Raw genomic sequence first — 26,149 nt, 5'->3', positions numbered from 1 at the left:
ATAAATGCCTGAGATTTTCCTCTGCATCTTTATCTGGAGATATCAAATGGATATCAGTGTTTTGCTAACTATAACCTCTATAACCTGTGATAGTGGTGATATATAAATGACCAGCTCTCTGCCATGCGATTACACAGCTCCACTCCATCAATAATAAATAGGATGCTATGCTATCACAAGTCACGACTTTCTAGCGAGCCAGAAGGCTTAGCAACCAGACTGAACGGTTGGGCTAACTTTAGCCGGTTCTAGCCAACTTTCTTGCAAAGCAAACTCTACTATACTTTTTTAATGCAATCGTGTGTGTATAACACACGTTTGAAAAAGGGGATTGGTGTTTCTACTCACCCCTTCAGCAACACACCCTCAGGCGGTAGCCTACATCCCCTCCGGCACTGATGCACAGCAGAGTGTGTGCCTACCTGCCGGTGCTGCACACCGATTTCAACCTGCAATCTATGGAATAAAACACCAATACCATCATAGAGGAATGGGGTGTGTGACTTATTGAGGCATGATCTATGACTTATAGACTATATTAGAAGAATACCTTTGACCCATTACATATGATATTCATAAATACAAAAAAATGATAAATAGCTTCAATGAGCATTACCCCTTCTGACTAAAAAATACTATGTAAAACCCTTGTGACGTCCTGGTCACATTAGCAAATCTGTACAGTCCGCGTCCAGAAGAAGCTCTCCCTAGTCCGTAGCATACCATACCCCTTGCTCACATGCATTATAGATGGAACGGCCTTGCATATTCTCTGTGTTCCGTGCCAGTGACGAGAACACAGTTCTACTTTGTAAATCGATTTGGATGGAGTTGTCTTTTCAATAAATGATCACGGAGGCTCATGTACGAATCTGTTGGATGGCTGATGACAAGAATCCCAAGTTGTTATGGTGTCGGTTTTTTTCCTTAATGCTTTTGCCAACTAAAATCGATATGATCGAAGGACCTTGGTACAGAGTTACAGCTTTGTCGGACTGTCAATGAAAAGTCTACTTTCCAGCACATTTTTCATGCACTGTTCGCACGTGTGGGTGCGGGTACATACTCCCACGTGGGAAGAGAGTGTGCGTGCACTCCATGACACCTGTAGTGAGGGAACGACTGACATGAGAAAGTAAAAATCAGTTGATAGCAGAACTCATGGATGGTGAGAAAAGACTTTTGTACTTGTAGGTAAAGGACATTAGAGTATGTTACATGATTTATAGTTGACAGTCCTATAAAAACAATGGCTACCTGCCACCTAAATGTGTTTTGCAGCGTTTCTCCTTTGACCCTCTTGCATTGATTAAACCTCACCAGGATACCAGTACACCAGAGAGGCATGATGCCACATCTGCCCTATGGGCCTGTGACCTCTGACCTATGGGCCTGTGACGCCTGCCTGACTGTTGGTTGACATCCTCACTATCAAATTGTTCCCCAACTCCGCCTGTCCTCCTCCACACCGCCCCTTGCGTGTACGTGTTGCTTAATATTGATTTCTATGTCAACCAGGATAACGGATTTTAAACAACGTACAGGCGCCCACCCTTAATAGGTATTTAAATTGTATGTGTGCAAAGAAATACAGTTGTACAGCCTCACTACGTCATTCAAGTATGAAAAATCTATACTGTCTTGTGCTTGGACCCCTTGAAAAGTTCAGTTTTTTCCTCAGCAATGAGGGGGCCTGACATTTTTCCTGACAGTAAACATTTCTGTTAGATTTAGATGATAGAGGTTAACCTTTCTGTGGTTTGGGTGTGTGGGTTGGCACAATGTCTAGCTCCAGCCTTGCGGGTATGACATGGCCCAGATTGGGGTAAGATGTTTGCCAGTCTGAGATGTATTTGGAAGCGTGACAGCGAATGACACCTCAGCGTGATGTTATATGGTGACAGTATGCAGAATGTGAGGCTAGGTGGAGTGTGTGTTTGTGTGTGATTGATGGAGGAACAATCAATCAATCAATCAATTGATTGATTTGTTTTTCATTTGAATGTGGCTGTGGAAATGCTGTTCAAACGCTCTAGTGACAATGACAGACTTTGTGTCTTCAATGACTTCCACTCTCTTGCCTGTCATGCACACACTCATACACACAGATCCACACATGCACACACACACACACACACACACACACACAATTCATCTATTTTAGTTTCTCTTGAATTACCTTCCATACTCTCTCTGTCATGCTTTAGAGTCTCCCTCACAAACATGCACACACACTCTGCTGCGCGCACACACACACACACATCACATCACCCTGACTATTTATGTTCAATTTCACCCCCGAGAAAATTGGGTAGCTGTTTGTGCGGAGATAGCCAAACGCTTGCAGCGATACCCAGGAACATAAAAGTGGATTCGGAGGAGCAGGAGCCGCCGCGCCCGCACACTGCTACTGCTGACTCGGGGCGTAAATACTTGTCTTTTGAAAACAACACTTCCCCCCCGGGGGGGTCTGTCTCTCTCTCTCTCACACACGCCTTTCCTCTTTTAATGTCCCCATAGCTGTCTTGAACTCTCGGAAAGAACAACTCCGGAAACATCACAGGAACCCTACAATAGGGACCATGCTCACAGAGAAGGATCACTCACAGCGCTTGTTATTAATAGTTCTTCCTCTGAACTATTCAATGGATGACTTCTGATGGAACCATAGTGATCAGCCTGTGTCACATTTGGGATAATTCCAACGGGTAGAGCAAGGTGGTACGACAACTGAAGTCATGGGTTCGTTACCCAGGGAACCCACACTGAAACAAAATGCATTTCAGTGCTGTACTGTAAGTTGCTTTGGATAAATTAACGGGCATGGGTTCTACAAAGTGCCATCTTTCTGCCGTGTTCTTCTTAATAGCGATATAGTCTTAACATTCAACACTTGGATGAACGAATAAAGGAAATTAAACAAATCTTAATCCAATATAAAACAAATCTCCTTGTCTGGATCTATGAATACAATATATTTTTATACACATTTTTAGGACATGAGCGGGGGATTTTTTGGTACATGCTCAAGTGCAGTTGACTGTCACCTGTGGTAAGCCCCATTCTTTTGAGCGCCCGGCCACAGGTTGACAACTGTGTAATGGAAAGTCGTTGCCTAAGGGAGGACACAGTGTTCTCCTCGAGTCTCCTCCACGTCTCTCACAAAAGCTCCACGATCAACACCCCCCCCCCCCCCCCCCCGCCTCCCTCCCTCCCCTCCAAGCACAGCCACCCTCCTCCTCCCTTTCACACTCTGTTCTTCTCAAGAACACTGTGTAAAAAGGCTAAGCGTGACATCTCGCTACCGGAGCCTGGAGCCATCAAGCTCTCTTTGGACACTGCCCACCCACCGCGACGAACGCGTGGCTATCTCCGTGAGTCATGCTGTTTAGAGAAAGATCAGCGGATTACTAGAATTCTTCCGATATTATCTCTCGCCATTTATTCAACAGCGGCCGACGATGAGCCAGCGGGGAACGAAATGTGAGTCACGCGGGAGATTGGCCCCGAAGCCCTCCGTGTCAGGTCGGTTCAGTTCACACAGACCTTGGCCCCTGCATCAGGCAAGACCGGTACTCTCCTTATCTTCTCTCCATCACTATCATACTAACGTACACTAAGTATGATATAACCTTAAAAAAAAGCTTCCTAGATACACATGACAAACTTTTTAAAGTTCAAAATGAAGCCTCAAAAAAAGGAACATAATTCAACAATTACATTATATGTTCATCGTAAAACCTACACAGTCGAACACTCATTTAATATCTGACCAAACTACTAAGGGAAATGCACTTAAGGACATTGGAACAATGCATATACTGATGGTACTTCAAAATCATTAAATCCACCTATTCGTTTTACACTTAGAACAAGCTGTAATAGATAGTATCAGTACCACCTAAGACCAGCCCGGGTTATGGACACCTTTGTTCGGCTCGTTAGTTAAGCTCTGCAAGTTTTGGCGAGCAAGGTTAGTTATGTTGACAGTTTGTGATTCCCAACCTCGGCATAGTAACCAAAAGGGGAGAGTGCGGTCTCCCCACCCGGCCTTGCACCTGGGTCTCCAGGGCGGCTGGACCACGACACAGACACGAAGAGCCAAGAGCACATCCTCAGCTGTGGTGATGGTGCCCCGTCACCCCAGCCTGTAGATCCCTGGCTCTGCCTGGTCTGGGATTATAGGTGGGAGATGAGCGACGTAGGGCCGCTTCCTCTGGTTGGTCTTCTGGGTCCACCAATCAGCAACCGGTGGGGAGTGGTTCTATCCAGTGCTGAGTGTGGAGAGTCTGTTTACATTTCAATTCAATTTTATGAATGTGAACAGCATCACTGACCATAACATTGTTTCAAAGGGCCTTACAGAGCCCAAAGGCAGAGCCCCGTAGAGCAAGCACACAGGTGACGGTGGCAAGGAAAAACTTTGCGCAGAACCCACCTATGAAGGAAGGGGTGGAGATATATATGCCCGAAGGTCATTCTGGATGAAAACAAGGTAACAACAGCTGGCTACTGCTCTACTCCACTTTGATTGGTTAAACATTGATTTAGTCACGTCGAATTAAATTCAGGTTTACGACCATTACCAGTGGAACACTACGTGACCATGATGTAGCTAAAGGCAGTGAATGACGGCCTGACTGAACCAAGCTATGCTGCTAGCACAAGAACCAGGATCCATTTTCATCTGAGCAAAGAGCGCCTTCCCATTAGAATTCCCATTGTATTTTCCAGCCTTTACCTGCGATTCTCTTTTGATGAGCTGCAAAAGGGCCTCCACTGCTGACCAGAAATCAGTCACAAATAATTTCCTTTGGCTTTGAGATGACATCAGCCCATTCCAAGCACAACACACATGGTCATGGACACAGAGTCCAATTATCTTTAATCATTCTGTCAGTTTTAATTAATTAATTATTTTTAATGGCCCAATGACTTACTGGCGTCATTAAGGGCCTCGACCATTAGAAGCACTCACGCTTCGGCCAGGCCACTGCACATTCCAGCAGAAGGCGTCTGGTCCACTGTGTTGGACAGATAAGCTGCATCACGGCAGGCTGATTCATAAATGATGCGGGAACGTTAAATGGAACGGATTTCTATGTTACCTCATGGAATGGCCCCACCCGAGAACCAAGCTTCTAATGTGCTTTTCACAGGCAAGCATTTTTCCAATTTCCATCATGTCGTTTAGCAATCACGCAAGCCTGTTTGCTCAGGTCTCGGGCTGCGCCTGACCCTGAAATGGTCGTTTCCTCCCACTGTTGTATGACGCATGTCATGAAGAGTGCTGAATGGTATCCACGGCAATGGGCAGTTACCCAGACTGCAACAGCCCACGCCGAGTCCTCTGCTCTGTGGGAAACAAAGCGGAGTGCTATTGCCTGCCCTAGCTCTCACTGGTGACTGCACAGTCTTTGTTTTCCTTAACGGCACCTAAAAGTCGACCATCGTCGGTGCCGCGTGACAAGCACACTCAGGGCTTCCTCTGGTGGGTGCTAATGTCCTCAAATTATTCCAGTTTACCAAACATGGCTGCCAGACACCCACCTTCACTGAAGGACCTTTACAGGCCATGCTGGGGACGTTTATGCCAAAGTGGACTTGACAGGAAATTACACACCCAGGCAGTAAGGAGGCTACGAGGCTGAGACAGCCCTTCGTAAGCGATTACAAAAAGATAATAATACCAATAATCCCTCCTGACATAAGAAAACAAAAAGTCTGCATAGACTAACGGATTTCCTAATACCACAGATGTACATGAATAAATATGAATAAAGATGCTTTACATGAAATGTCAGTCCATAATGAAAAGCTGCCACGCAAATGGCATCAATCCCACTTTGGGGAGCCCACCTCCTATAGCGGAGGTGGACACATCCAGAAAAAAAAAAAAAAAAGAAATAAAAAAAAAAATGATAATAATAATAATAATAATAAAAAAAAAATCACCACCAAAAGGCCACCAATTCCACGAACACCGTGTTTGCTAAACTCTGGCTCCAAGCCAGTGGTTACTTAGGAAATAACCAACGTCACCATTTTTAGAAAAGTCCTTTATTATATTGTACAAAATAAACTCAGCGGCCGCCGCTTCTGTCACTATGTCCACCCCACACAGCCTCAACCACGGGAGGAACCTAACTGAGAATACTCTAGAGCCGTCATTTCACTGGGAAAACAAAACAAACAAAACAAAACAAAACAAAAAAAATGACTTAAAAAAGAGCACAGACGACAAAAATAAAGGTGAGCCGACATCAGTTTAGTCAGCCGCCCCGTATCTCAAAAAAGTGTGTCCATTATCCTGCCCTCGTTTCACGGGATGAGGGGGTCAAAGGTCATTTCTTGGCGTAGGTGATCTTCATGGCGCACGTGGCGGTGATGCGGAATCCCTGCAGCGCGTCCTTGGCAACGCCCGCCTGACCCTCGTTCTCGAACTCCACGAAGGAGATGTCGTGCTTCCCAGGGACGAGACGCACCTCTTTGAAACCAGGGAACCTGCGGAGGGCAGAATGCTTATGTTAGAACCAGGAACTACAACAATAACACAAACAAAAACAACAGAAGATAATATTTAGAACTGACATCTACTATTACTATCTCTACTATAGTACATTACATTTAATAGACCTATGAAGTTCATAAATTCTTCAATAATGTTAAGTTATGCCAAGTTAATCACTTTAATTGAGAATGTCAATATCTCTGTATAGTACCAAGGTTTCTGTTTTTTCATAACCTCCGTGGATATCGTTCCATGTAACAGGCAAGAGTTTTTTTTTTTACACTTTGTAACTTGTGGTTTTTTGTTGGTTAGTGACACTAAGCTTAAAACAGACTTCACTTGGGAACACTATAAGTAGTCCAAGTTACAACGGTGCCTGGAAAACAATAATTGACTATCAACTATATGACAACTATATGAAGCAAACAAAAACAACAGAGAAACTTACTGATTAAACAGCATGGATAACATCATCTCGTTGGTTTCCTCAGGCAGATTCGTTAGGAACAGGATGTAATTCGGTGGGTTATCAGGAACCTGCAAGACAAGACGATTTACTTCCTTTGTAATAGAAGAACATGGAGAACACCAAATAACCCTGCCCATTAAAAACACACAGAATTCTAAGAAATATTTATAGATATTGCCAAGCCCATAAAAGTGCTTTACAGCCAATTATAAATGTAATGTAATCAAAGACCATGCTTTATCTTCCTCTGGTGCTCGCAGACCACCATTTATCAATATGGACAGGTCTGACGGTGTGGAAACCAAGGCAACGGCGATCGATATTGGATCTACTTGATTACCGATTGCTCTCCTAAGGACTCAAACTGCAGTAAAAGGACTTACCTGCGTTGCCGGGGGTGGAGGCTGTGATGATCCACCCTGTGTACAGGAGAGGAGAGGAGGAGAAGAGCGAGGAGGAGAGGAAAGAAGGAGAGGAGGAGAGAAGAGAAGTATGAGAGAAAACACACAGTGAGCACCTGCCTTCAACTCTATTAAAGTGTGGCTGACATGTGGATTAAAGCACAGTGAAAACAAACAAAGTAAACAACAATCAATCAATCAATATAGTTATTGGTGTTGTTATTTCTGTTGTTGTTATTGTGTAATATTATTATACTTAATTGTGTTTTGATAAGAAGCTTAAGATAAAAAAAAGCATCTGCTAATTTAATAAGCACAAATGTAAACCAAATTCACACCACAGGCTGACATCCCAATTAACTGATTCATGGAGTTGTTCAGGTTGTCACAAGCAAAACCCCCGAAGTGTCTCCCTGGAAACCACTCGGTAAATGCTCCATGGTCTTCACTCTTTTCAGTGGATAAACATTTATCAATACCTGTTTCCTGTCTGTACGTCCCTGTATATCGACTTTTGTTCACAAACGGATATCACAGTCAAACGGCTCGACTCTGTGGGCCATCGATTCATCAAGTCCGCCAAGCATGAACTAAAGCTATTGTGAGGCGTGTGGGAGCATTTTGCTGGCCTACCCATTTTTGCACTTAGGATCTTGCCCATGGTATTAAATAAACAAAACGATTTTGCCATGTTATTAAATTAGCTTTTGTTCTGTGGGCTGTGGACTTTGCTCGTTGCCAATTGCTCGTCCATGAAATTAAGGCGTTAAGGAAATTAAGGAGTGCCCTGACGCTGAGGTGGCTCTTTGCGCTTTATCTCTTTCTGGCCTTCATCTTCAAGATCATAGACCTTGCCCGTGGCATTCTTAGACCCTTCGCTATCTTCACCAGACCAGATAGTAAAAAAGAAACGAGCGAAAAGTGGTTCTTGATCTTTCCGATTAAGCAAGGTGCTGATTTTTTCACACAGGCACAGACTCATACACAGACAGAGACATAAATCGGAAGGATCAAGAACCACTTTTCCCTCGTTTCTTTTTTTAAGGCCTCTACACACTAGAGTGTTGTAGAGGAAGGTGAAGGGGTCATTCTCCAGACACAGATCCCCAGGATTTATTATCTTAGAAAAAGACTACCCTCTTAATAACATCATCGTAAGTGGCTACACATTCAGTCTTTTGACGGATGCTTGTATCCAAAAACTACTGATCTGGGTCTACTGATCCCTAAGAAAATCACAGTGGCAAAGCCATTTGTTTTATGTCCCTACAAGAGTGGACATGAGGCACATCTACAGTGTAACACCTTCACTGTGCTTCTAGTATCTTTAAAGCAACACTATGTAACAATTTGTCATTCTAAGGTATGTTTTTTACAGGCAACTAGCTGTGACCTCATCTTCAAATTCACTTTGATGCTATAGTATTTAGTCATGTGAAGGACAGATAAGCACACCTGACATTCACACTAGCTACCCAGGCTATGCACTATATAGTTCTGTGGTCCTTAACGGAGTACCCCCCCGCCCCCTCAAGGAAAAAGGCAGTTAGCTCACTAGTGTTAGACTAAAACTTCTTACTAAATGACAAAAGCGGTCTAAAGCACTTACTGCTAATGCCTTCTTGTTGGCGTTGGTTGCCAGTTCATAAGCCTTCTTCTTCTTCTCCTTCTTCTTGTCCTTATCGCCGTACGTTCCCCGCATCTTGGAGATGACCTCCGAGTCCGTCTTAGCGTACTGAATACGCTGCGAAGAGAAGAAGAGGAGGAGAAATTCCTCACAGTTATAATGCAAAGTGGACACTTCACTTCACTCTACTGATCCAGGTTAAATTATCTGACATCTTACATACTCTTGTAGGAACCCAAAATGCAAGAGAATACAATATGCTGACAGTGTACACACTACAGTGAAGGAGGGGGTGCTGCAAACTAACATATCAGTATTATAGCCTGTAGGAAAAATAAGAGTAACTTTGTAAGATTCAGCTAGTATGCAGCCCCTCACTGTCAGTTCCCATATATATATATACACACAAGTGTGTGTGTGTGTGTGTGTGTGTGTGTGTGTGTGTGTGTGTGTGTGTGTGTGTGTGTGTGTGTGTGTGTGTGTGTGTGTGTGTGTGTCCTGAGCTCGTATTCACCTAAACCTGACTGTTCTGCACACAAACCCCAAAGTGCAGGCAAACAAGAAACATGAGAGCAAGATAATAACACAGGATAACACAAAGAAATAAGTTAAATCAAAAAAGGGCAGCAATGGCAGAAGCAGTAGTAGTGAATTACTTTTTACTCATCAACAAATAATTACAGGCAAGACAGACACGTGAGCATCCAAAAAAGGGACAAAGTAGACAGAACTGAAATAAATAGCAGTAGCAGTAACAATAGCAGAAATCATAGTCTTGATAGCCATTTCCCTTCATCTGACAGTAGTGCTAGCTTCATCTGGTATCCACCTGAACACGTCTGCCGGGCAGGTACTCACCATGGGTTTGTTGAAGAAGGGGAAGCCCTGGAGCTGTCTGAGGGCGTTGGTGGACGAGGCGAGCTCTTTGAACACCACAAACGCCTGGCCCCTCATCTTCATGGTCTTCAGCGCCACGATGTCCATGACCTGGCCAAACTGTGAGAACAGCAGGTAGAGCGCCCTTTTCAGCTCTGTAGGGGTAGAGAAGTGGCATGGCATGTGAAATGTAATTCAAGATACTACCATGATTCAAAACTATACACATAAACACCCAGGCACAGAGAGGCCAAACGAACAAAAGGTTTACAGTAGGACTATGGCACGTTTAAATGATCTTGGTTGTCTTTATTATAGACACTAGCTCTTCGATCAGGTGCCGGCAAAACAACACTATCTCTACTTCAGGTGACTTCATACCATTGGTGTTGCCCTTTTGATTGAACAGATTCTGGGCACAGTGATATAACAGGTTGCATGCCGATCTTAAACTGGCTGGTCTGCGCTTTTGACATAGATCAGCGCTCTCCTAACAGGGATCTTGCAGACCACAAAAACGCTAAATCGTCTCATACCCAAAACGCTATGTTGCATTTGCAATTATGGGACAAACTGTAATGACAAGGTTACTTGGCAAACTATCCGGTGCATTGCCATTAGCTAGTAGCTAGCTGGCTAGCCAAGTAAACGTTACAGGACAGAGATGAGCCACACTTACCATCTTTTTTTACTTTGTCATTTACATTGTTTATGTAAATTGTATGATTCGGTCGTATGTCCATGACTGGAAGGCTTCTGCGAGTAAATTAACTATAAATGAAAGACAGAATGAGAACACATTTTAGACCCATACATTCAACTCAGCCAGCCACTGATAAACACGCACATGACTCCACAATTCTTCAAATGGCAAATGTTCGAAGAATACGGAAGAGAACAGCTCGCTTACAAACAATACATGCATTTGAAATATACATTCATATGAAAAACATATAGTACAGCTATTGATCTTTTTCTACGACACTCACCACACTGTTCTTGCTTTGAAAACTCAACCGGAAAATACTGACGCGCGGTCCCAACCTACTCTTCCGTCTTTGTGAAAGTTTCAGAATTTCTTAGCGCCATCTTGTGGGGTGGAGTGGAGATTTCTGGACTGAGAAAATAATGGTATTAGGTTGCATTAGCAATGTCTAAATACATCAATCACGACAATAAATAATCTAAATGTGCAATAATATCTTACTTATACAGGAAACAGCGACGCATTGCCTCACCAAAATTGCAAATTTTGAAACGCGTTTATGGCTTTGCTCCATTTGTCCTGTGTCGGGTGCCGTGTGAGTTTATTCTAATGAATTGTTTTGTCCTTTCCCAGCATCCGTTTCTCCACTTTCTCCACTGACTTATGAGTCGGTGACGCCGCCAGGTCGGTTATCTTCGGTGAATAAACAACCATGTCAACAAGAAGGATCAGATAACTTAGCCACACCTGCTGTGCTCTCTTGTCAGAATAACTCATATACAGTGACAACATCATAGCTTGCAAGCCACACGTCTCACGCCTGATTTACGTTAACGGGAGAATCGCAGTAACGTTATTAGGGTTGCCAAGGGCTCAGTGGAAAAGCGGCGAAGGGCTAGCTTGCTAGGATAACTAGCGTCAGCTAGTTAACATCAGCTAATTAAGTTAAATATTAGAATAGCTTGTAAGACCCTCCTTGCGACTGGAGTCGATATCTGAGGGGTCGCTCCAATCTAGTGGCTAATCATAAGGTGACCCAGCACATCTTGAATTGAGACACGCGTGAGTCAGTAGCTGGGATGTGCAATGGCATCGGTTCGAGTGGCTGTGAGGGTCAGGCCCATGAACAGACGGTAAGTGTAAAACCAAGCCTTATTGATAATAGTTACCGTTATGTTTAAAACACACAGGGGAAACCATTGTAACTTGGTATTGTACTTGACAGCGAGGGGAACCACCTTGAAGCCAAATTGAGAAATAAACATTGCGTGGTTGTAGCCGAACTCTTGCAGTAGGTTTGAGCCTTCTTACAACATGATTTTAACCAATAGCCCACCGAGCTTTCCTCAGTCTATGTAGTGCCATCTTTTGCAAGATAGAGACTTAAAAACTAACGTTACAGTTAATTGCAAGCAAATTACAGATTGTCCTTGACGTTTGTGTAGACCCCTCTGAATTTCACCAGATGTTAAATGAATAGTGTCAGCCATCAACCTCATTAACCCGTAGGTTTCCTACTTGTTGCGCTGTGCAGCCATTCACAGAAATCTCTTGTAAAGGTAGGTCTGCTGTCAACAACAACAACAACAACAATTTCCACAAAATGTACAACAATTGGCAAAGTCCTTTTGGATGTTGTTGTCTTTTTTCAAACTTTTCCTCCAGAAAAACTGGGCCGACTTGTTAAAAACAGATCGTCATGAAACTGATGTAGACCCCTCTGAATGTCACCAGATGTGATATGAATAGTGTCACCCATCAGCCTCTTTAAGGCTGTAGGTTATCCTACTTGTTGCGCTTCTGTGCAGCCATTTATAGATATATTACATCTCGTTTAAAGGAAAGTCTGCTGTCAAGAACAACAACAACAACTTCCACAAAACCTGTAACAGTTGGCTAGGTCCTTTTGGATCCTATCAACCAAACTTTTGTGCACCGCCCCGAAAAACTGAGCCGACTTGTTTTGTTCAGACCTGTTATTTGAGGAGGTGTGGTGTTCAGTTTACCTGCGGGAAAAGTTTAATGAATGGTGTCCTGAACTCCCTGTCAGCATTTGGAAGTTGGCTGTCAAAAGCATTGGCTGTAGCCCAGTCTCTGATCTATAGTGTCGTTATTATATTCCAATACATTCGCATTCTTGTTGGAAAATCTGAAGATCATCAAAAGCAGACGCTCGCATATTGTTTTATTGGTTTTTTCAACAGGAACTATCAATGGTTATGGATATGCAGTGAAATTAACATCCATCAGTAATGTCTACTGCCTCACATCATAGAGGACGAATGTTTTATTTTCATTGAACTTCAGTTTCAACCAATAACTCTCAGGAAACACTCCAGTGGGGCCAGTCGATAACAAGAGAGGTGTTCAGGTCTGATAGGGTGAAGGCTACAGCTGACAGACAGTTGACTAAGGGCATTGTGTGGTTTGAATGTGTAATTGTCTCATTAGAGTGAGAGAGGAAGGCTTATGACGGGCGGCAGTGGTACAGGAGGTAAAGAAGTCGTTTAGTAATCAGAAGGTGTTCTAGTTCATTCCCTGTTCGAAAGTGTCCTTGGAGCAAGGCACTTGAACCGCCTAATTGCTCCTTGATGTCAGGGGTGCCATCAGTGTAAATGGTAAAATGTGTATACATTTGTTAAGTCGACATATGTAAAGTCGCTTTGGATAAAGGCGTTCTGCTAAATGAACTAAATGTAATTGATGAACGAGTCTGTCCTTAGCTCCACCATTACACCGATAATGATGTAGAGCTTTGGTCCTTCCAAATGTTCATTGTCGTTGTTAGCGCATTGGTGCTAAATGGTAGCATTTACCCCCCGGTTAGCCTACATGTCTAGCAAGGTCTTGGGCTCACCTTGTGACAGAGGACTGCCTTTAAGTCTGTTATGGCCCTTATAACCATTAAACTAAAAGGGAATGTGCAGCCTTTGGAACCAGCTGCTCTTGCTGTGAGTTACTGGGTGCAGTCTAGAACCTTGAGGGGCTTCTCTGCTGTGGAGATGGAACCCTCAGATGAAAGTGAGTTTGTCTGGGAATCAGAATGGTATCTTCAATTTTCCCACTGTGTTCTGGGGCAGTTAAATTAAATCAACATTTTATCTCCAGCTGTCACATGTGATTGGAGCAGCCGGCTTTCACTTTCTGAAGGTGCAGGGTGTGCTTGGGCTCTCTCTCGCTCTCTCTCTCTCTTTTTCTCTCTTTCTCTCTCTCTCTCTCTCTGTGTGTGTGTGTGTGTGTGTGTGTGTGTGTGTGTGAGAGAGAGATAGTGTAACTGATTCAATTTCCTGACATTTCAGCACAGTACATGCCTTGGCTTGACTCGGCTCATACATAGTAGGCTTATGACCTGGCTTGAGTTAACCGCAACATTTCCTTTGGCACTCCCTTTCTGTTGGTGATGAGTCTGCTCAGCCCCCCCCCGTGTGTGTGTGTGTGTGTGTGTGTATGTGTGTGTGTGTGTGTGTGTTAGAGAGAGACACACTCTGACTCAGTTTCTTCATATTTCAGCACAGTACACACGCTAGCCTTGGCTCAGGCCAAAGTAGGTTAATAATCTGGCTTGAGTTAGCCACTCACCAACTGGAATCTCACCGAATCGCTAGGCTGAACTGCTAGAAAACCTGACCAAATGATATTAACTGGCGTGGACCATCTGACATTATGCAGTGATTTATAAGGAGTACAAAAGATATGTAAAGATTATATAAATTACTATAATAGAGTATACAACAGAAGGAACATTTGAAATGTATGCATAAATGTATAGGCCTATATGTAAGTATTCACTAGCTATCTAACTCTTTAGCTAACTAAGACTAGCTATCTAACTAAGATTATATGAATATTACAGAACTGGTACATGAACTCACGTGGACCATCTGCAATGAGTTCAAAAGAGATATGAAGATTATATAAAAGAGTATACAAAAAAATATGTGTGTATATATAAAAATATATACACACACACACACACACGCACACGCACACACACATAAATATATATATATATATACACACACACACACACACACACACACACACATAATGTGTAGGGCTATATGTAAGTATTCACTCACATTATTAAAGTCCGTGAAGTGCACTTCAAAGTAGGCTAACAACCTGGCCTACGCTAGCTGCAGGTGACCCACCTGATCACCAGGCTGAAACGGCTTGAAGACCAAAGCTAAAAATAATCAGTAACAGCGCCGCAGGGCTTTGCCAAGCATCCTGTTGGCTACATAACGCTGATGATTCACAGAAGTCAAGTTCATACATTCATTACAATGAGTAGCCAGTCGTGTCCTAGGGCCAAATACCAGAGGCCTGTTAGAGAAAGGATTTAGAGTCTACAAATCAGATGTCTGTTTGGTATGATGGCCTCATTCATTTTCTTTTATGTTTTCGAAATCAGACTGGTAAATGAAAAACGATTTGTTATTGTAGGGTTGGGTTATTTTTTGTTTTTATTTGAAACGGATGCCTTCATTTTAAAATTACAATAACAAACATATGTCAGACAGCTGTTGACTTAATTTCTTCTCTGATTCCGTATCAGTTAGTCCTACTTGAACTGCAAAGACCAAAAGACAAGAGATGTATGTCAGCCATTGCAAAGACCAAAAGACAAGAGATGTAAGTCAGCCATTGCAAAGTAGATGAGCAGATGTTGACTTCTGGCATTGTGGAGACATTGTAATAGGAAGGATGATGTGGCAGCTGGCAGTTACTGCAACCAATAAGATTACCTGATATCATCATGGTTCAACCAATAAGATTACCTGATATCCTCGTGGTTCAACCAATAAGATTACCTGATATCCTCGTGATTTACAGTGGATGCTTCAGTAATAGGCTCCTACTCTTCCAGGGAATCTAATTTGTTTCCTTGATATTCTTGACATAATGGCCTTTCACCTTATACTGAACTGTGTGTGTGTGTGTGTGTGTGTTTGTGTGTGTTTTCTTCACAGGGAGAAGGACTTATCAGCCAAAAGCATCATAGAAATGGATGGGAACAAGACCACCATCTCCAACCTGAAGGTACATGCGGATAATATGGGTCACGCTAGCAAGCGACCTAAACACGCGCTCCGATATTCTCAGCTGTCGTTCACACTGATGGAAAGACTTGGCCTTCTTATTGACCTAGGCCTTACGCCAACAGTCGCATCAGTCAATCAAACACAAAATTGCTGAGTTGACTGTTGGTCAGGCCATCTTCACGCTGATGCAAGGCACCTACAGTAGTTTACGTTTAGATGAATGTGATGATCTGTCATAAAAAAAGTGATGTTTAATCAGACATCATAAAGATTTGTTTTGATTTTTGGATTCTTTGTTGGTAAAGGAATATGATAGCAGTGTCACCAAACTGCGTGTAGTTGCTTAAGTGGTTGCCTGGTAACCCCTCCTCCATCTCCTCTCTCCCGAGTTCAGTTGGCAGATGGACTGACGGGCGACTCCGTGCGGGAGAGGACCAAGACCTTCACGTATGACTTCTCATACGACTCGGGCGACTGCAAGGGCACCAACTTCGTCTCTCAGGAGAAGGTGAGCGGGGAGCCAGTCTGTTGGTTTCGTCATTTCCTTTGCTAACATTTCATTCAGAAGGTGCTGTGGTCAAGAGGACCTTATAGGTTAGTTTAGAATAAAAGAAGTATGAAGTATGAGACGAAACTCCCCAAAATGTATACATTCCCCTTTCCCCAGCTCCATGGGCTGGTCAGTGAAACTAGCCTACCTGTGCTGCAGTGTATTACCTGTCATCATTTGTGACAAGCAGTGTGCATTGAAAGGGACTTTCTAGTTCAGACTTTGGGGACCAGAGCTGGTGATATTTTAATTTAATTTAATAATTAGTTTTTATATGAAATCTGATTAGGCTGAAAGCTGATTACTGCGCAGGAACTGGAGCAGAGTGTGTTATTTACTCACAGAAAAATGTTGACGTTTTTGTGCTCTCAGTATTTTAGAGTAGTCTGTGAACAGGAGCTTGCCGTGTTGTTTTGTGATGCATTATCTTTTTATCATTCCTCTCTCATGAATGTAATATGTCAATTAATGTTAACTAGTGTTAGATTGAAGTAATCAGCGCAGGAGTGGTCTGAGCCAAAAGCAAGTCCAGCATTCCTGCTTTGTGTTGACAAGCTGTCTTTTTTGTTTTATTGCTACCGCAGGTCTTCAAAGACCTGGGCTCTGTTGTCCTCAAGGCTGCGTTTGAGGGCTACAACGCCTGCATCTTCGCCTACGGGCAGACCGGGTCAGGGAAGTCCTACACCATGATGGGCAACCCGGTAAGAGAGCGATTTAAGAAGTTCTCCCCCTCCTTCGAGGAGAGCGATCACAATATGTGATTAGAATGTGGCTGACTGAAGGCCGCATTTGATGACGTAATAATGACTTCAAGCGATCGTTTGAGAGGGCAGTCGATGTATAATATATAGATTCTAGTATAATTAAGCAATATGACGTGAGTGAGAGTAGGGTTGGTAAAGGTTATTGGCCTCTCACTTCCAGTTAATTGAGTTTGACGACCCTAGTTTGTGTTTTCATTCGTTTATTTCGAACACACACACACACACACACACACACACACACACACACAAGAGCTCTGAGTAGAATCTGAGTTTTCGGCATCAAGCATGGCCACACAACTGTCCTTCTGCAGCACTCACCTGTCTTTACTTTACATGTTCAGTCGTCGAAAACGGTCAAAAGTAACGGGTTGAGATGTTCTCCTAACTACTGGCTTATGTGTTTGCCAGAATGGATGGAGATTTCGATCATCCGTTTAGGCCACCATCCTTTTTTTTTCAAGATAGATTGCTCTAATAGGTCAACGAATAAAACTTTTTGGACCATGCTGATTTCTCCCTTGACCATGCTGCTTTTTAATATGTTTTAACGAGCTGCTTCCTTTATTCCAACCGTGCTCTCCGCTAGCACCACACCCCCCCAAGGTTCTTATCAGCCACACAAGCCTGGACCACCCCAGCATCCTCCTCTCAGATTGATTGTGCTCACTGCTGAGAAATAACTTGCAGGAAATTAGTTTTTGGCCTGTTGATGTGTTGATCTCTCTCCTCTCCTGCCCTGCTGTGAGCGCAAATACAGTGATCACCGCGGGTGGCCCCAGGCATCATTAAGTAGCGCAGGAGCGTCTGTGTTTCAGAGCGTCTCTGGTCAGTTACAGAATCCGATAGCATGGCTGAGCCACGGAGATATGGAGGAAGTGCTCCGATTTTCCTCTCGTGATTGGGATCGGGATTGGGATTCCTGTTGACACATGGCTTGACAGTAGTGGCCCCCAGTGGAAGAAGTCAGGTGAAGTGTCCTCGCTGGGCTCTGACAGGAGCACACACTCAGCCACACACGGTTATAACCTACTTCCACGTCAAGGACAACATGTAGGATTATCGGTTCAGGTTCTGCTGTAGTTGTGTTTTACGTTGCGGGTGAGGAGGGCAAGCTACACAAACCCCAAGGCAGTGTAGCTTCTACATCTATCTGCGATAGCAGTCCCTCTCACTTCGTGACATGACAGACCCTCCCTCCCCACTTATCCAGTTGCAGATATTTTGTTCTGACAAGTTGATAAGTTGAACTGATTTTCTGGGCTGCTGCTGTGATTCATATTTACATGAATACACATGCCAATCTCATACCTTGTGAATTTCCAACACTTCTGAAATCCTTTGGGTTTTTGAGTTTTTTTTCTGAGCAGCGAGAGCCTGTATTATATAGCCTTAGCCGTTCCCTGAACCAAGTAATTTCATTGGGCTTAAAAGATTTATAAAAACCCCCTTACAAAAAGTGGATGAAACAAATTCAGTGTGAACACAAACATAAAAGGGGCTAAAGGGGCAAATACTCTGCCCCTGGGGTTTATTTCGGTGGCTTTGATGCTGTCCGTTACACGTGGCATTCTGTTGTCAAATCCACTCAAGTATGTATTTCCAGAAATTTAATTGGGAAAATCCAGGAAAGCCAACTTCCTAAGACTGATTGACAGTCGAAAGAGATGCTTTGAAAGCTTTTTGTGCCCTGACTATTTTTGCCACTTTTGGCAGTTGGCTTAGGTTGATCTGTGTGATCGAATAAGCATCAGATCGTTTGAAATGAAACTTAGATGGCCTGATTTATGTCCAGACTCTTCAAGAAACGGGGATCTTTTCCCTTACAGCCCTACTTCACATGGGCTGCATCCCTGCCCTTTGCAGAACGTCACAGCCATTGTTGTTATTGATCGCGACTATGGTCACGTGTTATTGATCGTGAGCATGGTCGATAACGTCTGGAATGTGTGAATGTTTATAGATGCTGTAGGCCTGTGGGTGAGTTCATATTGTCCTTCAGTGTTCTGTGTGTGGCTGGACAGGACTTAAGTTTAGAAGCATACATTTATGAGTGGTGTTTGAGTTCTAGTCCTAGGAAGAGGCTTCTTTTAATATAAAATATCATGCGAAAGCAGAGTAAATAGCTTCGGTGAGTGTGTGACGCTCTCTGCTGTATGACCTGTCTCGTGTTTCCATGCCTGTCCAACGGGAAACTTTTAACGGATTTGGCAGATTATGCTTTAGAGGTAGAGGTTAATGTGGGTCAAGTGTCATTAGTGTGGAAAAGGATACAATATATAACTTGGTGTTTAGGATTAGATCATGATGTCACTGAAATGGCCATGGGATGGGGTACAAACGGGCTTCTGTAAAGGAGTGATTTGTGTGCCTGTGCTTTTGTCTGTGAGGTATTCTCTGGATGTGGTTACGTATGTGTCTGCGTGGGGATGAGGCATCTATTGTTTATGCTAATATGCTACTGGCCTCCTCATCAGTGTGACCTAGGCTGGATTGCTGAGATGTGTGTGTCTGTCTGTGTGTGTGTGTGTGTGTGTGTGTGTAAGTGTATATTGTGTATATTAAAGAGGTGATGTGTGTGTGTGTGTGTGTGTGTGTGTGTAAGTGTGTGTGTAAGTGTATATTGTGTATAATAATATGTTGTTGGCCTTCCCATCAGGGTGACCTGGGCCTCATTCCCCGCATCTGTGAGGGGCTCTTCAACCGCATCTCCGCGATTAGCCGTGGGGACGAGGCTTCCTTCCGCACGGAGGTCAGGTGAGTGATGGGGGGCATTACGGAGCAAGCAAGGGTCGAAGGTCAAGCCTCCCAAGTAATGTGTCATTTCTTATTGAAAGCCTCTTCAGCACCCTGCCTCATGTAGAGTAACGTTTGTTCACGTTGAACTTTTAGTTCAGACTCCTTGTTGTCAGACTCAATCGTCGTAGCTTAAAAAGTTTCAAGAATTTCCTTATTTTTATACTTATTTTAATCGCACTCTGTTTTAAGTATAGACAGTTCTTGTGTCGGATCAACAGACCTTGACTGCATTTTAGACCTGACTTGGCAACGTCTCGTTATGAGTTCCTGTTTATGTCCATCCCTTACTTCCTTATCCTCCCAGCTACCTGGAGATCTACAATGAACGCGTGAGGGACCTGCTGAGGAGGAAGTCCACCAAGACCTACAACCTGAGAGTGCGGGAGCACCCCAAAGATGGACCATATGTAGAGGGTAGGTCACGACCTCTAGGCCCCGCAAGACCACCCTCAAGCTAAGCTGATAATTACAGTGTCAGAGGTCAGCGATGTGTATGGAGTGTAAGCTCAATGACCGAGGAACTTGATAGTCCAGACTGAGATGGTTGATTGAACAGGAGTGCTTTTTTTTAATACAAATGACATGAGATTGATGACTGTGATATGGCCACCAACGATGCTTTTATAACCTCATGTAGATGTTAAGATTCTAGAATGCAATTGTGTCATACTAAAGTGTCTGAGACGGTGTGTGCCTATCTGGGAATGTGTGCCTACTAAATGTGACATATAGGGCTTCATCAGGACATTATTGGGTTGTAGTGTTTGAGAATGTAAATGTGTTTGCCAAATACGCAGTTTTTTAACCAAGGGTTATTTTATAAAAAAAAAAGACAGAGATAGTATAGAATACATTTGTGAATTACAAGAAGCCCGTTTACCCAGTTGTCCCCACAGGTAATGCGGTTTTAAACAGATGTGGTTAAAGTACGGTGCTTTTCTGCCCCATTTGGATGTTGACCCCTGTCTTGACCTTTGACCTCTAACCCCAGACCTGTCGAAGCACCTGGTGCAGAACTACACGGACGTAGAGGAGCTGATGGAGGCGGGCAACATCAACCGCACCACGGCCAGCACGGGCATGAACGACGTCAGCAGCCGCTCGCACGCCATCTTCACCATCAACTTCACCCAGGCAAGACGCCAGTCCCACCTTAACGCAGATTTAAAGCCTAAACTGCAGTGCTGATGTTTGTCTGTTGTGCGTAACATAGATGTTAATGTCACTCTCCTCAATCACAGCTTTAAATTATAAACTGCAGCACGGAATGTCAATGTTCAGTCAACTACTGTAACGAAGGCCTAAATGTTTACAAACATTTACCATCTTTTACCTGCAAACCCATCGATTACCCATCCTGCCATCCATTGATTTTGCAGATATTTGTATTCCAACTTACTTTGTATGTTTTACCACAATGACTGTTAGTCTACTATTAGTCTACTAATTCAGCCACCCGAACACCAGCTGAGATTCAGTAACATTAGAACGTAAAGTGTCCAGTGTGTTCAAAATGTTCTTCCTCACGTGGCCTTGGATTTAATTTGTCTCCTTCCTTCCTTCCCCAGGCGAAGTTCGACGCGATGATGCCGTCGGAGACGATCAGTAAGATCCACCTGGTGGACCTGGCGGGCAGCGAGCGGGCGGACGCCACCGGGGCGACGGGCGTCCGGCTGAAGGAGGGGGGCAACATCAACAAGTCCCTGGTCACCCTGGGCAACGTCATCTCCGCCCTAGGTGGGTGTTGTTGTGTGGAGGTGGACTGCTGAGGGCTGGATTGTCATTCATTCCCTGGGGTCAATCATTCCTATTGACAACAAGTGTCCATAGGAGCACATATATATAGAAGTCTATAAGAGCATAGACGTATAGAAGTGTCCATAGGAGCATATATGTATAGAAGTCCATAAGAGCACATATGTATAGAAGTCCATTAGAGCACATATGTATAGAAGTCCATAAGAGCATAGATGTATAGAAGTCTATAAGAGCATAGACGTATAGAAGTCCATTAGAGCACATATGTATAGAAGTCCATAAGAGCATAGATGTATAGAAGTCTATAAGAGCATAGACGTATAGAAGTCCATTAGAGCACATATGTATAGAAGTCCATAAGAGCATAGATGTATAGAAGTCTATAAGAGCATAGACGTATAGAAGTCCATTAGAGCACATATGTATAGAAGTCCATAAGAGCATAGATGTATAGAAGTCTATAAGAGCATAGACGTATAGAAGTCCATTAGAGCACATATGTATAGAAGTCCATAAGAGCATAGATGTATAGAAGTCTATAAGAGCATAGACGTATAGAAGTCCATTAGAGCACATATGTATAGAAGTCTATAAGAGCATAGACGTATAGAAGTCCATTAGAGCACATATGTATAGAAGTCTATAAGAGCATAGACGTATAGAAGTCCATTAGAGCACATATGTATAGAAGTCCATAAGTGCTCATACATTAGAGGTGTTCATAAGTGCACATGCATACACATTTTAATGTGAAATACATGTAATTGCGAGCGACATCACAACAGATAAACTCAGCCACTGTTGAGGGCCATAAAGTTACTCATTCCTTGTGTTCTTTCTGGCTCAGTGCACCTCTATTGAAAGGTCCTTAAGAAATACTTTTCTATGCATTTTGCAAGGAGCCTTTAGCAGAGAAGTAATAGAGTTTTCCAATGGTTCCCAGTTCATTCGACGGGCCTGTAGATTTGGATCCACAGTCATCCCATCCTTTAATCTGAACTCAAATCTCTCCCTTCTCCACCTCCTCCTCCTCCTCCTCTTTTCTCTCCTTCCAGCCGATCTGTCTCAGGACGGAGGGAACAGCAATGCGAAGAAGAGGCAGGTGTTTGTGCCGTACCGAGACTCCGTCCTCACCTGGCTCCTCAAGGACAGCCTCGGGGGCAACTCCAAGACCATCATGATCGCCAGTGAGTGCAGTTCTATTACTCCACTGTCTGTCATCACGCCGTTCTATTACCCCAGAATATCACGCTGCTGGGGTTGTGATACTGTTGGCTCTACACACTGACCATAAGTCAGAGGATAGCTCTTTGTAGTCATGGTGATATCATTTTTACACGTGTGGGCCGTAGGTAGTGTGTGTAGTCATGGTGATATCATATTTACACATGTGGGCTGTAGGTAGAGTGTTTAGTGATGGTGATATTGTATTTACATATGTGGGCTGTAAGTAGTGTGTGTAGTGATGGTGATATCATACACATGTAGGCTGTAGTGTGTGTAGTCATGGTGATATCATATTTACACGTGTAGGCTGTAAGTAGTGTGTGTAGTGATGGTGATATCATATTTACACATGTGGGCTGTAGAGAGTGTGTGTAGTGCATAGACACATGGAAAGCTGGCAGGTATTACACAAGCACTGAAAAGTGGAAAACATTTGAGTCGCCCTAACAACCCTCACCCCCCCAACACTAGCCGTCTCCCCGGCCGACGTGAACTACGGCGAGACGCTGAGCACCCTGCGCTACGCCAACCGTGCCAAGAACATCATCAACAAGCCCACGATCAACGAGGACACCAACGTCAAGCTCATCCGCGAGCTGCGGGCCGAGATCGCCCGCCTCAAAACGCTGCTGGTGCAGGGGAACCAGGTAGGAACCCCCCCCACCAGAACCTTGGGGTCCACCACCACCCCAAGAGAACCAAATACGGGTTCCGCTGACCAACATGGGGTGTATCTAGAAAATTGTAGTTACCGCCTTAAAAATCTGTCAAGCTCTTTAATCTAAGCCTCATTGATCTATACCGCCTGCCGTGGTCTTCGGCCCTTATCCAGTGCTGGGTTGTCTGAGCTCCCCCCCCCGCCCCGCCCCATTCCTGTGGCCTCATTGCCTAGGCAACATGTGTTTGATATCGTGTGCAGATTCACAGGGTTTGAAGTGATGATAGTACTTAACTTGCACTTACAGCAGTTACATTCCTGCACTTTTTTTTCTAATTCTTTTGTAAAATAGTATTTATTGTTACACTAGGTCTCTATTGCTCATAGCTTGACTGTTCTCTCCCTTGCACGTCGCTTGGACAAAAGCGTCTGCCAAATGACTAAATGTAAATGTGATGAGTGGCGTCTCACAGGAGGGTTGTGTGCTTGTCTGTGTCCACGCAGATCAAGCTGCTGGACTCTCCCACCGCCTTGAGCATGGAGGAGAAACTCCATCAGAACGAAGCCAGGGTAAGTTCACCCCCCCCGAGTCAAGACTGAACGCCAGTGAACTACATTAGAGACAGTCTAGTTTGTCCAATGTGATGGACATGTATGAGACACTGTTTTATCTGTGTGCCTCCATGAAAACTCAGTGGTTCTTGGAACCTTGTTTCTAGAACTCTCTTTGTAAAAGTGAATATTCCACTCGGTCCTGAGTCTACAGAAACAACTGAAATTGGCTGTTGAAATGTATTTTGTATTTATTTAAAAAAAATGTAAAATTTGAACATGATTATTTTTTTCTCCCCGCTCTGCATTCCTCAGGTGCTGGAGCTGACCAAAGAGTGGACCAACAAGTGGAACGAGACCCAGAACATTCTGAAGGTTTGTTGTGTAAGGAGTGTCTTGTTCATGTGTTTTCTTAAATTCATGTATTTGAAATCAAAATGGTAGGTTGTGACAATTTAATTTAAATGACAGACTGCAGTGGTTTGTTGCTTGTTGTCTCAGAACAACCCCTTTGATTGCTTGTGGGGCTCATTGACTGGCCAATCACAGGCAGCGTGTCTGCCGTGTCTGATGATGTTTTGGTTAAACTGGCACAGGAGGAGACACTTTGATTGGTTGTGAGGCAGACAAATTGGCCAATCACAGGCCACGTGACTGGCATGTCCCCCGTGTCTGATGTTGTTTTGGTTAAACTGACACAGGAGGAGACCCTGGCCCTGCGTAAGGAGGGCATCGGCGTGGTGCTGGACTCCGAGCTGCCTCACCTGATCGGCATCGACGACGACCTCCTCAGCACCGGCATCATCCTCTACCACTTAAAGGTGAGTTTAGGAAGGAATGACACAGACGGGGTCATGACGTGCGTATGCCATTATCCTGCACCAAGTAAAGGTCAGACGGAGGTGTGATGGTGTTGGTGTGTTTTTCATAACTTGTTTGGTCTTAACAGAAGGGATGCACTATTGAATGCCCAGGGCCTAAAAATGTTAGCGTATAAATCCGTGACCTCAAGATGTGTTCAAAATATGTTCGTTTCAGGAGGGAAGGACATATGTGGGCCGAGACGACGCTTCCACTGAGCAGGATATCGGTGAGTGTGTCTGTTAGTGTGTGTCTGTTAGTGTGTGTCTGTTACTAAGTGTGTCTGTTAGTGTGTGTCTGTTACTAAGTGTGTCTGTTAGTGTGTGTCTGTTACTAAGTGTGTCTGTTACTAAGTGTGTCTGTTACTAAGTGTGTCTGTTAGTGTGTGTGTGTCTGTTAGTGTGTGTCTGTTAGTGTGTGTCTGTTACTAAGTGTGTCTGTTACTAAGTGTGTCTGTTAGTGTGTGTGTGTCTGTTAGTGTGTGTCTGTTAGTGTGTGTCTGTTACTAAGTGTGTCTGTTAGTGTGTGTCTGTTGGTGTGTGTCTGTTACTAAGTGTGTCTGTTAGTGTGTGTCTGTTTGTGTATGTCTGTTTGTGTGTGTCTGTTTGTGTGTGTCTGTTAGTGTGTGTCTGTTAGTGAGTGTCTGTTAGTGAGTGTGTCTGTTAGTGTGTGTCTGTTAGTGTGTGTCTGTGTGTGTCGGTGAGTGTATCTGTTAGTGTGTATCTGTCGGTGAGTGTCTGTTAGTGTGTGTCTGTCGTTGAGTGTGTCTGTTAGTGTGTGTCTGTCGTTGAGTGTGTCTGTTCTCACCGATTTGATCAACAGACGCTACTCTTTGCAGTGTCATATCATATGAGAGTGATAATTGTAGCGAAGGGGAAAGAGCAGTCACACCCTGAGCGAAATGCCAAAGAGCCAGGCTTGTTGGCATGGCAGTCACAGCACATACTCAACCGTAGTCCCGGTAACCTTCATATGTGACCCTTGACCCTCCTCTGTAGTTCTGCACGGGCTGGACCTGGAGAGTAAGCCCTGCTTGGTAAATCTGTGTCCAGATCAGGGCTCTATCTCTGCTGGTGTCGGCATCCATCAGTGATGTAGATGTCTTTTCTCTCTCTCTCCTCCTGCTCCTCCTCCTCCTCTGTAGTTCTGCACGGGCTGGACCTGGAGAGTAAGCCCTGCTTGGTAAATCTGTGTCCAGATCAGGGCTCTATCTCTGCTGGTGTCGGCATCCATCAGTGATGTAGATGTCTTTTCTCTCTCTCCTCCTCCTCCCCCTCCTCCTCCTGCTCCTCCTCCTCCTCTGTAGTTCTGCACGGGCTGGACCTGGAGAGTAAGCCCTGCTTGGTAA

The 26,149-nt window shown here is 44.0% G+C and overlaps 2 protein-coding genes across 9 annotated transcripts in view; one reads left to right on the top strand and one right to left on the bottom strand.

Moving 5' to 3' along the window:
- Positions 1 to 6,044: 6,044 nt before the first annotated feature.
- Positions 6,045 to 10,979, bottom strand: snrpb2 (small nuclear ribonucleoprotein polypeptide B2). Its single transcript, XM_012829061.2, has 7 exons — positions 10,874 to 10,979; positions 10,564 to 10,655; positions 9,867 to 10,039; positions 8,991 to 9,125; positions 7,364 to 7,399; positions 6,960 to 7,048; positions 6,045 to 6,504 (listed from the first exon to the last, which is right to left on the bottom strand). The coding sequence occupies exons 2-7, from the start codon at positions 10,625 to 10,627 to the stop codon at positions 6,345 to 6,347; spliced, it is 657 nt and encodes a 218-aa protein (XP_012684515.1). The 5' UTR covers positions 10,628 to 10,655; positions 10,874 to 10,979; the 3' UTR covers positions 6,045 to 6,344.
- A 255-nt stretch (positions 10,980 to 11,234) lies between these two features.
- Positions 11,235 to 26,149, top strand: part of kif16ba (kinesin family member 16Ba) — a 33,395-nt gene continuing 18,480 nt past the window's right edge. For 5 of the 8 annotated variants that reach the window (XM_031562582.2, XM_031562581.2, XM_031562579.2 and 2 more), the window contains exons 1-14: positions 11,235 to 11,723; positions 15,564 to 15,633; positions 16,030 to 16,143; positions 16,770 to 16,886; positions 19,606 to 19,703; positions 20,050 to 20,159; positions 20,737 to 20,879; positions 21,314 to 21,482; positions 22,559 to 22,690; positions 23,202 to 23,377; positions 23,893 to 23,958; positions 24,256 to 24,324; positions 24,642 to 24,761; positions 24,979 to 25,030. In XM_031562582.2, coding sequence (XP_031418442.1) covers positions 11,677 to 11,723; positions 15,564 to 15,633; positions 16,030 to 16,143; positions 16,770 to 16,886; positions 19,606 to 19,703; positions 20,050 to 20,159; positions 20,737 to 20,879; positions 21,314 to 21,482; positions 22,559 to 22,690; positions 23,202 to 23,377; positions 23,893 to 23,958; positions 24,256 to 24,324; positions 24,642 to 24,761; positions 24,979 to 25,030 — 1,483 coding nt within the window. In that variant the 5' untranslated portion in view covers positions 11,235 to 11,676. The remainder of the gene's footprint in view (positions 11,724 to 15,563; positions 15,634 to 16,029; positions 16,144 to 16,769; positions 16,887 to 19,605; positions 19,704 to 20,049; positions 20,160 to 20,736; positions 20,880 to 21,313; positions 21,483 to 22,558; positions 22,691 to 23,201; positions 23,378 to 23,892; positions 23,959 to 24,255; positions 24,325 to 24,641; positions 24,762 to 24,978; positions 25,031 to 26,149) is intronic. The other 3 variants (XM_031562587.2, XM_031562583.2, XM_031562580.2) reach the window with 1 other exon arrangement.

The sequence above is a fragment of the Clupea harengus genome, chromosome 24, assembly GCF_900700415.2.
Source record: "Clupea harengus chromosome 24, Ch_v2.0.2, whole genome shotgun sequence".
Lineage (NCBI taxonomy): Eukaryota > Metazoa > Chordata > Actinopteri > Clupeiformes > Clupeidae > Clupea > Clupea harengus.
This window is presented reverse-complemented; position numbering and strand designations above follow the sequence as displayed.

Coding starts and splice junctions, on each gene's coding strand:
- snrpb2 (XM_012829061.2), bottom strand. CDS start 10,627: ATGGACATACGACCGAATCATACAATTTACATAAACAATGTAAATGAC. Junction 9,126..9,866: donor CCTTCTTCAACAAACCCATG/GTGAGTACCTGC, acceptor TTCTCTTCGCAG/CGTATTCAGTACGCTAAGAC. Junction 7,049..7,363: donor CTCCACCCCCGGCAACGCAG/GTAAGTCCTTTT, acceptor CTTGTCTTGCAG/GTTCCTGATAACCCACCGAA.